Source organism: Excalfactoria chinensis, chromosome 2 (genome assembly GCF_039878825.1).
Source record: "Excalfactoria chinensis isolate bCotChi1 chromosome 2, bCotChi1.hap2, whole genome shotgun sequence".
Lineage (NCBI taxonomy): Eukaryota > Metazoa > Chordata > Aves > Galliformes > Phasianidae > Excalfactoria > Excalfactoria chinensis.
Genome location: NC_092826.1, coordinates 22,517,980 through 22,530,352, shown reverse-complemented (window position 1 = coordinate 22,530,352; position 12,373 = coordinate 22,517,980). Strand labels below are relative to the sequence as shown.

At 43.9% G+C, this 12,373-nt stretch overlaps 1 protein-coding gene across 3 annotated transcripts; it reads left to right on the top strand.

Moving 5' to 3' along the window:
• The first annotated feature begins 3,470 nt into the window (after positions 1-3,470).
• PDP1 (pyruvate dehydrogenase phosphatase catalytic subunit 1) lies at positions 3,471-11,174 on the top strand. 3 transcript variants are annotated; one of them, XM_072328858.1, is made up of 3 exons: positions 3,475-3,762; positions 4,139-4,173; positions 7,226-11,174. In XM_072328858.1, the coding sequence occupies exons 2-3, from the start codon at positions 4,143-4,145 to the stop codon at positions 8,875-8,877; spliced, it is 1,683 nt and encodes a 560-aa protein (XP_072184959.1). In that variant the 5' UTR covers positions 3,475-3,762; positions 4,139-4,142; the 3' UTR covers positions 8,878-11,174. The 3 variants fall into 3 exon arrangements, with proteins under 3 accessions (XP_072184960.1, XP_072184959.1, XP_072184958.1); XM_072328859.1 differs by lacking the exon at positions 4,139-4,173 and having other exon boundaries at positions 3,471-3,762; XM_072328857.1 differs by lacking the exon at positions 3,475-3,762 and having other exon boundaries at positions 3,916-4,173.
• The last annotated feature ends 1,199 nt before the right edge of the window (positions 11,175-12,373 follow it).

Genomic DNA, 12,373 nt, shown 5'->3' with positions numbered 1-12,373 from the left:
GTAAACGCACATGCTTTTTTAAATGACTGCAGCAAATCTGCACACAACAACAGCTGGAAAAGGGATCTGCCCCTTCAGAGCCAAGATAATTCTTGGAGCCAACAAATTTCTTCCACGTAGAACAGATACTGATGACAACTTAAGTATCATTCTTGAAGCTTGCCAAAAAGACTTTTCCACTAACATTTTAGCGTAGCAGATTCTTTATCAAGTTGCCAGAATGCTCGATTCCTCAAATTGGATTAGAAATCCTGAAAGGATCACTCGGATAAGTATGTAAGCTAGTGCACAACACCCTCCAAATGCACTAAATACATTCAATTGCACGCTAATTATATTTGAGGAGTACAATAGGACAGTGAGTAGAAGCCCTGAAAGGCAACAGTCAGCAGACTCGATCTGAGCAAGGAAAACTTTGTTAAATTAAAAAAAAAAAAAGACAAAAACCCTTCACACCAAAAGTGGCAAAGCATGAGAACTGGGGCTCAGGAAGCCCCATCCAAGGGAACTAAATAAATCAAACTATCCATGGGTCCCACAGTGACAGCAAAATACCTCCTCGAAGCAACACCCACTGCAATTCCTGTTTAGCCTCCCCTGGCTTGTATTAAAAAGACAGCAGGGAAAGAGGAGCTGCCTCTCTGACGCTCCTGTAGGAGGTGGCTCAGCGCTGCTGCTCTATGGTTGACTCTCTTAAGAGATGTTTTTAAAACATCACCTTTTGCAGGGCTTACTGTAGAACTTCATTGTTTCTGTAGTGCTTTCCAGGAAGGTGACAAGTTAAGTTCGGCCTTGTCCTACTCCTCCCATTTATTCAGTGCATGCCACAATTCTCTCCCTTGTTTTCCCCCTTATTAGACTTTTCTTCTGGCATTCAAAACTCATATGATTCTTCTTTTACACTCCCAGTTGGTAAGGCAGCATGCCAGGTGAGAGCGTTTGATCTGTACATACACCTTGGAGCCAGCTGTCACAGGTGACTGCTCTTTTCACCAAGCTCAGGAGCAAAACAGCATTTAGGAAACACTGAGGGCAGAGATATTGTAAAAACGTTAACAAGTCTAGGGACAGAAAACCAATGGAGGAATTACTCTGCGTTCCTGGACCTGCTTTCAGTAAAACCGAGTCGATAAAACACTTATTCATTAGGCACAAAAGCTTACTTAGACTAGGAGGTTATTATAAACATTACATTTAAAACAAAAATGCACTCTGATGATCTGTAACGCAGATTTCTATGGAAAGCTGGTGAAGAAAGCTTGAGGGTAATTGCTGCAGCATTTCAGCTGCAGTAATAATACATAGGACTATTGATCCTGCAATGCAGAATTAGCCGATGTTGGCCACAGAAAAAGCAAACAAGAAATGATGTGCTGTTAAACTCACACGGTAGAACTTTCAGGGTGAGATTACACAGTTTTGGGAGTAGCTACAAGCAATTGCTTTTCTACCAATACTTGATGTAAATGTGAAACAAAGAAAAACCTGGTTTTATACTCACATCTTCTTTAAAATCAGCAAAATGGACAGTTGTTTGAAGTCCGTGAAGGAAAAAAAAACCCCACGTAACTTTCCAGTCAGCCTCCAACACGTAGCTTCTGGCCAGCTCACTCGTATCAGTTTAGGACCAAAATGTCAGCCAAGTTTTACTATTTCATCCTTCATTTGTGGGACCCACTTGAGGCTTCCGAAGCCAGATTCCCTCCTCTTCTCACACAGTACTTAAAAATTCAAGTTTTATCAATTTTTGTTAAGATCTGTGCTATGAATGGGATATAAGACAGGGAGCCACAGACCCTGGTATCAGCTCTTTTGGCCCTAAATCAGGAAAAAAAAAATAAGAAAGGATTAGAAGACAAACAGGGTGGCTATGACACTAACCTTGCAATTTCACAGCATGTATGGGGAACTGAATTAATGGTCACAAGATACTCTGAAGCCCAAGACTGCTACATGCTAATTCATTTGAAGATATATGTTTTTTTCTCCATAGACAACTATAAGCAGTGACTCCTTCAGATACCAAAAAGGAATCCACCCTCCAAAACCCATACTGAGAATAGGAGGTGATCAGCAGTGACTTCATCCCAATCCATTTCTGCAGACCTACTCATACAACTATCACTTAAATAGACTCAGGCATGGGTCTGTTTTCCTACAGCCTTATACCTTCTGATGGAGAAAGAAGATGCCTTAATAGTACTTTCTTACACAGTCTTTAGGGACATTTCTAATCTCAGCTGCTCTACAGTCACTCTTGCTGCAAGTAGAAGATTATGTAAATGATGGTTGTTACTGCACTCTGCCAATCTATTTCTATCCATGTTCTACTGTTAAAAAAGAACGTAAATTACTCATCTTCCACTGCACACAATGAAATGTTTTATGTACAGTGATCCATGTCATATATGGTTCACTTGCTTTTCATTCCAAAATATGGCGCGATGCGAAAATGATGTGCATTTCTAGAGAAATAAATATAAAAAAAGTCACTCAGAACATCAATAAATGATCATTTGAATATCCTGTAGTTTCAACTGCTGCTGTGGAAGAGGTTTATATTGAAGGATGGCTCTGTATCTTCCCAGCTGGTTTCCACACGTGGGGTCACCAGGCGGTACTTCCCACTTCCCTGTTATCCCAGATAGGCCTTTTGAGTCTTCTGGGTAAATAAGCACAGACATTTTCCTTTGTTTTCCTTCATTTCACCACACATCTGTAAACAACCTAACATTGTTGGGCGAAGACATAAATATAGTAAAAAAAAACCCTAGGTTTTGTTATAGCTATGAATAGAATGCCGGTTGCGGCACCCCACAGGTGAACGCCTGCTGCCAGCATCACAGCAAAGCAAGCATCCTGGCCACACGATGATTAAAAAGCCACGAGATCACGTGCATGTATAAGCAGAGAAGATGAAGGAAATCTAAACCTTGTTGAATTTACGTACTTTTGGCATTCAGGAATCATGGAACAGCTTAGCTTGGAAAAGACTTTAAAGATAGTCTAGCTCCAACCCCCGTGCTGTGAAAAACGCGTACAACGAAGGCTTGCTCAAAGCATCGCTGTAGCTTATGCAGAAGTGAACGCTGACTCAGAGACGTGGAAGGCGGACAGGTTCGGCTCTAACACACAGGGGGCCGCAGCTCCCTTCCGGGCGGGGCCGCAGCTCCCTTCTGGGCAGGGCCGTGCGCTCCAGCAGCCACCACAGCCCTGCTGCCCTCCAGCACAGGGCACAGGCCCCGCCTGCGGCTCCCCGTCGCGGTCTGGAGCTGGGTAGTGAGGGCAAAGCGCTGGAGAGCAAATGGGGGACAGGCTCCGGCACGACCACCGCGACAACACCGCGACAACACCGCCTCCGACCGCCCCTCACAGCGGGGCGTGGCTTCGCCTGACGCAGCGCGCGGGTGGGAGACGGAGAGAGGAGGAGAGCGAGGGCGCGGCGCTGACACACCGTCGCGTTCGCGCCTTCCCGCCCCTGTGCGGAGCGCGCGCGCAACGCCCCGTTCTTCTTCCTCCCCGCCCTGCGCTCCCTCGGCCGACGCCGGACCTCCGCGTCACGTGACCTCCTTGCCCTCCGCGACAGCCAATGGGACGCGCGCCGCGGGCGGCAGGGCCTTTATAAGGCGGCGCGCGGCACAGCGGCCGCGGCATTGAGGTGGTTGTGGCGGTGGGTTGGCGCGTTCGGCAGGTCGGTTCCTGCAGCCGCTTCCCCCCCAGCTCCCCGGGGAACCCGGGCTGAGGATCCCCGGAAGGGAGCAGGTCTGTGGCGGCGCGGAAGGAAGGAGGGGCTCCTTGGGGGTTGCGGCGGGATGGGGGGGGGCTGGAGAGGCAGCCATGTCGCGGCCGCGCGGCGCCTCAGGGGGTAGCGGTCCGCACCGCGGCGACGCCCAGCGCTGGTGGGGCGGGGCGGGCCGGGAGCGGCGTCTGGTCCCCGGCGGAAGGAGAGCGGGGCCCGGCGGGCGGCGGGAGGGCTCCGTGTGTCCGCAGTCCGGCTGCGTATGTGCGTGTCTCCTCTCTGCGCCCCTCCGCCGCGCCGGAGCCGTCTGTCCGCCCTCTCTAACGAACTCTCTGCCTTGCTTCCAACCCTTCCCCGGGCTTCTGCTTTGTGGATGTTGGCGGCTTCTTGTTGTGACAGGAGAATGTGTGTGTGCCCCGGGCCCAGGCGCATCGGTACGTATCTCGCAGCGGGGCTCGCGGGGGGCGGAGGGGCCGGGCGGGGCGGAGGGCCGAGCCCCGGCCCGAGGGAGGGCTCAGCGCTCCTGGCTCGTGTTCCTTCTCCCCCGTGTCGCCAGCGTTGTCAGGTGCCCGAAAGCCACCGGTGTCGTCGCACAGCTCAGGCAGGTGCTGGGGGAGCATATTGGCAGCATCAAGTGTCCTTAGTGCTCTGTAGGCTTAATGCCTCTTCTTAAAGCAAGAAATGTTGTGTTTCGTCAGTGTAGCACTACCAAGTCCGTAAACTGGCTTTCTAACTATTTACAGTGCTTGTGTATTTGTACCCTCTTCTAGTATTGAAGAGGCTTTTAAGACTGATGTGATGCTAATCACCTGACAGATGTCAATTAGATAGTAAAGATTTCTATTGAATGTACCTCTTGTGTTCTTCCATCTCTTGATCAACTCTAATTAGTGAGGGGATTTGAAATACTGAAAGGTTACTGCAGTGGTTAGGTTGGAGGCATCCATGTTGCAGGGATAAGCGGGAGAGACTTGGAATGGTTTCAGTTGATGTTGGCAGACTTGGAATTTCACTTTGACTTGATCAGCAGGACTTAAATCTGCAATGCAAAACAAATTAATGGCTTACAGTGACAGGGAGTTGCTGTGAAGGAATATAAACGGTAGAAAAGTGGAGGCTGCATCCTTACGTGTCTCCTGTAATATTTATAGAACCCTTAAAGTTGGAAGGGACTTCTGAAGGCCATCTAGTCCAACTCCCCTGCGATGAATGAGGACATCCACAGATAGATCAGGTTGCTTGATTACTAAATTAATCATTAAAAATCAGCCAAATGAATTCTGGTGTCCCTGTGGAGCCACTCTTGACAACAGTATGTTTGTGTTTTTGCTTCATCATGGATTGATAGTGAAGCTGGCAGAGCAGCTGTGGAACCATCCATTGGTCAGCCCTGAATGGGAATACGTAGTGATCGAGCTTGGTTCAGCAGGAGTCAAGCAGGAGACTAGAGTGAAATCTGAGGTACTATTGTACACTTGACACATCTGTAGGTTGCTAAGGTTCCCATGCTGGAAGCCAAGTTGTTTTTATTTCTTCATATGGTGTTTAAAAGCAATGACTGTTACCAAAATAGCTGCTGTATAATGAGAAGGCCATAAAAGACATTAAAAATCTTTATTTGCAGTTGACTTCTGTCATGCTGTATGCATGTGAAGCCTGGGCTAGAGAAATGTAATTTCTGGGAAGCAAATGATAAGCATAAATTTAGTACTCGTTTGGAAGCCCAAGCCAGAGCATAGGGAGTGCTGGCAGTACTGCGGCCAAAGCTCTCCCTGGTAGCTGAATGACAGAAAACTGGCAAGTCAGGCTTCTTAGCTGTCAATAGGAGACATGGGATGGGTCAGTGGAAAAACTTCTGTCACTGCAGGTCAAGGCTGATAAACACTGGTTTGTAGGGGGTAAAGATGTTGTGCTAGAAAGCCTTTGGAGTAGTGGACTGTTATTTTAACTGATTTTCAGCATTCAGCACACTCCATATTTTGTACTAGAAAAGCGGGGTCTGTTCCTGATTCTCTTAAAGCATTGCTTGCTTCCTTACAACACAAGGAATGAAGTGTATTCCTCTGTTTCTGGATACTTCTTGGCTGATGACTTGAATTTTCTGACAGAATTTGTGGAAAGCATGGTGGAGAGGTGATAGGACTAGTGCTTAAGAATAAGAATTTAGGTTGTGGATGCCCTGTCCCTGAGGGCATTCAAGGCCAGGCTGGATGTGGCTCTGGGCAGCCTCGTCTAGTGGCTGGCGACCAATGCACATAGCAGGGGGGTTGAAACTACATGATCATTGTGGTCCTTTTCAACTCAAGCCGTTCTATGATTCTGTGAAGAATAATGCTTAGGACAGCAGGGAGCCTTGTTTAAGATCATTTGTCATGATCCTTTCTAGGAAGAAGTTAATGGCCGTTAGCTGTACACTTCTCACAGAAGAGCATGATTCTTTATTTCTTTTTGCCCTGTGGAATTGCTTTCCCCAAGTATGATGTTGTAAGAGTCTTCCTGAGAAAGAAACATAGCGGATAAGATTTAGGAGGTGCTTGCACAGATGTTGTAATTGGGTATGTTATTGGAGATAGAGTGTAATATTAGAGTACTCTTTGGCCAGAGGAATGGAAGCTTAAAAGGTGTAGCAGGAAGTACTAATATTTCTCTTGAGTACTTGGGTTTGTTGTACATGGCTCTCTTCTATTGATGAATTAAAACACAGCTTCTGTAGTCCCTCAGCTTTAATTTTATAGTCTTTCAGACTGTTAGGGTAGATCAGCTGTTGGTAGCAGAGATGTTCTCTACCAGTCTTATTTGATAAGCCAGAAAATGGTTGTGTAGATTTCTGTGGCTATTTGTATATATACACAACGTGTATATATTCACAAGTGTGGTAAAATGGTGTGTGAAAAGGGGGAGAAGAAACATTCTGCTAGAAACCACCTGCAGCTGGTTTCTGTTTGTCCAAGATCTACTGTTTATTATTTACTGCTTGCTCTTTATCACCTAAAACATTTTTAAAACCACTTGTCTGTTATCTCAGTTGTTTTGGGGTCTTTGTTAGACACATTATCTCTTCAGCCTTACAGAAAGACTTTTCTTCCTGTCACATCTGGTTTTGTCAGCTGGAATCTCAGGATCAGTAGGAAGAGAAATCTCCATAAAATACTTGCACCATGTATACAACTATAGTGTGCTGTATGCTAGCTGTTGCCTTAACTTCTGTGTGAAGCTGTTTTCTGTCTGGATATTGTTTTCCACTGCCCTACTTTTTGAGTGGTTGTAAGAGCTACCATATCTATGCTGAACTTTAGAGTGTGGTATAGCTTACTTTGTTCTAGCCCAACATGCTGTATATAAACAAGTGCCCGTTCCTCTTCTTTTCCAAGAAGTGCTAAATCTGTGTACTTTACAGTTACTCAATAATATAAATGCTTTAACAGAGACTTCTGGGAGAAATGTGTTATCTGTCTCTCTAAATGCAGTCGTTCTCTTGCCTTTCAGCAATTCCAGTCCGGAGCTCCAGGCTGCCACTGTTATCTGATGCCATGCCAGCACCAACTCATCTGTTCCCATTGATTCGTAACTGTGAGATTAGCAGAATATGCAGTACTATGTGCTACTGCCACCATAAACATCTGTGTTGTTTGTCGTCTCATTTTGCTCACGGTCACTTCAGATATGCACCTCAGAAGAAATTTGCAGCGCTCTATAGGCCAAAGGAGAACTTCTATCAGTTTATTCATGCGAGGGATTATGCTTCTACGCCACAGAGGTTTTACCTCACTCCTCCGCAGGTCAACAGCATTCTGAAGGCAAATGAATACAGTTTTAAAGTCCCAGAATTTGATGGTAAAAATGTAAGTTCTGTCCTTGGCTTTGACAGCAACCAGTTGCCTGCTAATGCTCCAATAGAAGACCGGAGGAGTGCTGCCACTTGCTTACAGACGAGAGGGATGCTTCTGGGTGTGTTTGATGGCCATGCAGGTTGTGCTTGTGCTCAAGCTGTCAGTGAAAGACTGTTTTACTACATTGCTGTCTCCTTGTTACCTCATGAGACTTTACTTGAAATTGAAAATGCTGTGGAAAGTGGTAGAGCTCTCTTACCTATTTTACAGTGGCACAAGCATCCCAATGATTACTTTAGCAAAGAAGCTTCCAAGCTTTATTTCAATAGTTTAAGAACTTACTGGCAGGAGCTCATTGATCTCAATAGTGGAGAGACTACTGATGTGAAAGAGGCTTTAATTAATGCTTTTAAGAGGCTCGATAATGATATTTCTCTGGAAGCTCAAGTGGGAGACCCAAATTCTTTTCTCAACTACCTAGTACTAAGAGTAGCATTTTCTGGTGCAACAGCCTGTGTAGCCCATGTAGATGGTGTTGACTTGCACGTGGCAAACACAGGAGACAGTAGGGCGATGCTTGGAGTTCAGGAAGAGGATGGATCTTGGTCTGCAGTTAATCTCTCCTATGACCACAATGCGCAAAATGAACGTGAAGTGGAACGTGTGAAAACAGAGCATCCAAAGTCTGAAGAAAAGAGCCTTGTGAAACAAGATCGTCTCTTGGGCCTTCTGATGCCTTTCAGAGCTTTTGGTGATGTGAAGTTTAAGTGGAGTATTGAACTACAGAAGAGAGTAATTGAATCGGGCCCAGATCAGCTAAATGACAATGAATATACAAAGTTTATTCCTCCAAATTATCACACTCCTCCATACCTCACAGCTGAGCCAGAAGTCATACATCACAAATTAAGGCCACAGGATAAGTTTCTGGTTTTGGCCACGGATGGGCTGTGGGAGACCATGCACAGGCAAGATGTGGCTAGAATTGTTGGGGAGTATCTCACCGGTGTTCACCATCAACAGCCAATAGCTGTCGGTGGTTATAAGGTAACCTTGGGACAGATGCATGGTCTCTTAACAGAAAGAAGAGCAAAAATCTCTTCAGTATTTGAAGATCAGAATGCAGCGACTCACCTGATACGCCATGCAGTGGGCAATAATGAGTTTGGCGCTGTGGATCACGAGCGGCTGTCCAAGATGCTGAGTCTTCCAGAGGAGCTGGCTCGAATGTATAGAGATGACATTACGATTATTGTGGTGCAGTTCAACTCGCATGTTATAGGTGCATATCAAAATGGGGAGCTGTGAATTTTAATGTAGTGAACTGACTACCAAAGCTGTAACAATGGCCAGTATGAGAAGCAGATGGGAAAAAGACAAATTCAATAAGCAAACAAATTTCTTGCTTGCTAGATTTAACATATCTATTGTTTCTGCCTTCCCCCAGAGCTCTAAATACAAGAGAAGTGCTATTGACCTAATATAAACTTGAAGAGAATGTCTGGGAAAAGAGATTTTTGTAATTACTTTGCACTATTGATTTCATGAATGCTGCTAGAACAATGCCTTGAATTTGGCAGATCTGGATGAGGGAGGGAAGGAGGATAAAGGATTAAGTATCGAGCATCTGGTTGTTCAAGAAGAAGCCTGTTAACATCTGAAAATATTTGCACTCGTTAAAAGAAGAGTAACAAGGAATATTGTTGCAAGAATTCTCCCTGTAAGAGTTCAAAATAAGTGTGGTTACCTGTGTGAGTATATTCTGTCAGCCTTTTCCTCTGAATAGGAGGATAACCTAGCCATGTAGGTCTTCAGTGTAACAAAGCTGTCTTGCTCTTGTACAGACGATGTCATTCACTTAAGAATATTTGTCTAAGTGTTGACTTTCAATGCAGGTCTAAGCCATAATCAGTACTTGAGATTCTGTTATAGTTTAATTGTATCTTATACACAGTAACTTCTAGATGTCTGTGCATCAATTGCTTCTTGGCTTGTAGGTTCCTGCTCAGCTTGTGGGGCAATAATACGTTGCAGTGTGCAGTAAGATACCAAGTAAAGTTGTGGAGGACCTCTGTATGAAGAAAGCTTGGGACTCTTTTAAGAGTCAGTGTTGCTGGTTAAGACCGTTGGGTTTCCTAAGGGTCGTGTCCTTTATGGACTTCATCTCTGTCTGGTGTTTCTTATTTGGGAGGATAAATTTTCACCCAAGAAGGTCAGGAAACCACTGCTAACCTCATTGTGGCTTTGTAATTTGCACTCATTTTCTCTTTGGCTATTTCAAATAGTGACTTACTGGATGTCCTGCACTTGAACACACATTTGTAAGTGTGTCAGGTTGAAAACTACAGATTACAAAATGAAGTATGGTTTGTAAATAGAATTTCAGTTGGGGAAACTAACTGGCATGCATGTCTATGTTTAATGGCTTTTTCTAGCAACTTTATTAGCAGCTTTTTATCTCTGGACAGCTGGTATATGCATGTTATTACAGTCCAGAATGTGTTATCACAGCAGTCTCTTGAATAAGTCTCTCTGGCTTGTGGTTGAATTTGAACTTACAAGGTAGTGTCTTGGGCTATAACTTGTGTGCCTAAAGTTGTCGGGCTCTTAACTGTAAAAAGTGGGGACTGACAACTAATCTAATGATCATCTTTGCATCTGTTTTAGGTATGTTGCATTGTATAGCTTACTCTTCAGCTGCCCTTACTTCAAAAACCCAAGTGCTATCTGAAATACCAGTCCCTGATGACTGATAGAACACTTGTAACTTGATTCCTGTGTTCTGGACAAACTCTTAAACAATGATAGGTCAGCATGTTTTATTTTATGGAGGTGTTTCAGTTAAAACAACTTCCTAGCCTTCAACACAGCAATAAAAAACCCAACAACTAGCTTTCTTTGAGTCACATGGCATTTTCTACTATTACATACAGGATATTTAGAACCGGCAGTGATCCTGTGCTGTAGTAAATGTTGGGTTCTCAAACTCAAAAGTGCTGTGTACCTGGTGGCCTGTAGCTTTAATATGTCTGTTTATTTACCCAACCTTAAAGGAAAAAAAAGAAATCAACTTTGCAGTAAGGTTATTGATATCATAAGTTCACATTGCAGATGTGAGCAACCCTTCTTTATTTGAAGGGGGAATGGGGAACTCTAAAATGCTTAGATGAGTACTGGCTCTTGACATTGCTTCTCTGTTGTGTTCTGGTGACTGTCATTAGCTAGGTCAATAGACTGTGTTCTGTCATTCAAATACAGTATGTCTCTAAGCTGTTACAGTATTTAACTTTCATACTTTTTTTTTTTTACTATTAAAGCTCTATTACATGTATTGATGTATTTAACCGATGTTTCTTGATACAGATCTGGGACAATTTGTGGCTGGAAGAACTGAATATTGGTCCCATGTATAAAACTTTTATTGAGGAAAAGCTGCTTTTTGTAGTAAAGATGCATATGTATGGGGTCAGACAACAGTATTTATGTATTGCTTGGAAACTTGCTCAGTATGTATGCAGTGAATAGAAATAGCATAACTGCCTGCTGAACAGGTGATCTGAACAAACATTTTAATAGATTCCAATAAAATGATCAATTATGCAGAAGTCCATGTGTATTGGGTTGATACAGAAAGCAATAGCTGTTTAGCTTAAAGCTTGTGGACGACTTGGTTCTCAAAAATGTTTTCCATTGTCTAGTCATTATTATGAATAGACCAGATGGCCTAAGGAAGTAATGTGCAAATGGAAACAGGCTGAGAACTGAGCTTCAAAGCTTTGAAATGTCACTGTGAGACTCGAACCCTGTATCAAGCATGCTGGTTCTGCTGCCCCCTGGCAGTGAAGCCTGGATGTTTCCCTGTCAGCATCTGTGCCTTCCTGTATCAGTTTGCCTTGTGTCATTTTCCCCATGGGGAGAAGGCATTAAAAGCTGCAGATGAAGTGGTCTACAACAGCGTACTGCCTAATTCATCATCAGTAGATTGTGGACTGTATTCTGTACAGAACAACATTTCATAAGCAAATGATCTCATACCCACAAATTCAAGTGTCCTGAAAAGGAGTTGATGGTAAACTAGATAGGAACATCTTTTATACAATTGACAGGGGACGTGTTTTGTTGTGCTGCAGAAAATGTTGCTACTTTATATATAAGGGGGATGCTGTGAATGCCTTTCTGAAGTACACATTTCGTGTTGCAAGTGTATGGCTTAGCCAAGAAGGATGGCTGAATTTTGACAGCACGAGCTTTCAAGTTCACCTTTAAGCTTTCTATAAGTTCTTTATAGATTATTATTAAATGAATGTCAACAGCTGTTAAACAGTAATAATCCTAGGTAAGAGGTGAGTGGAAAATCTTCCTGGGGTCTGTTTTCAATATAAGGATTTAACTCTGTTACCTTTTGTTTTTAAAATACAGAGTAGTGGTATGTGTATTATTATAAAATACTGTCAGAAATGAGTGCCACCTGTTGCAGCAGTTACTGTTAGAGATTCCGTGTCCTTAATTTGCCTTCTTTATGCAGAATTGGATGAGCACTGAACTCTGTAATTTTCCCTTTCCACTCATTTCCTTATCAGAGGGTGGAGTTCTGCATTCAGAACTCTTAAAACACATACAGTGAGGAGCGTAGTTCCATCATGAAATGCTGTTTATAGCTGAGCTCTTAGGCTTGGGTTCCTGTACTTTGAACAACCTTGGAGCAAAGGATGTCGGGTGACTGCTTTCAGTACATATGCTTAAAATAGTTAGGCTACTCTGTCCTCTTTGGGAAGCCACAGCTGTAGTGAGATTACCTGGCTTA

Bases quoted from the DNA above. Each gene is read 5' to 3' on its own strand.
- PDP1 (XM_072328857.1), top strand. From the start codon at position 4,002: ATGTGCGTGTCTCCTCTCTGCGCCCCTCCGCCGCGCCGGAGCCGTCTG. The intron at 4,174-7,225 runs GTACGTATCTCG...CTTGCCTTTCAG, and splicing joins CCCCGGGCCCAGGCGCATCG to CAATTCCAGTCCGGAGCTCC.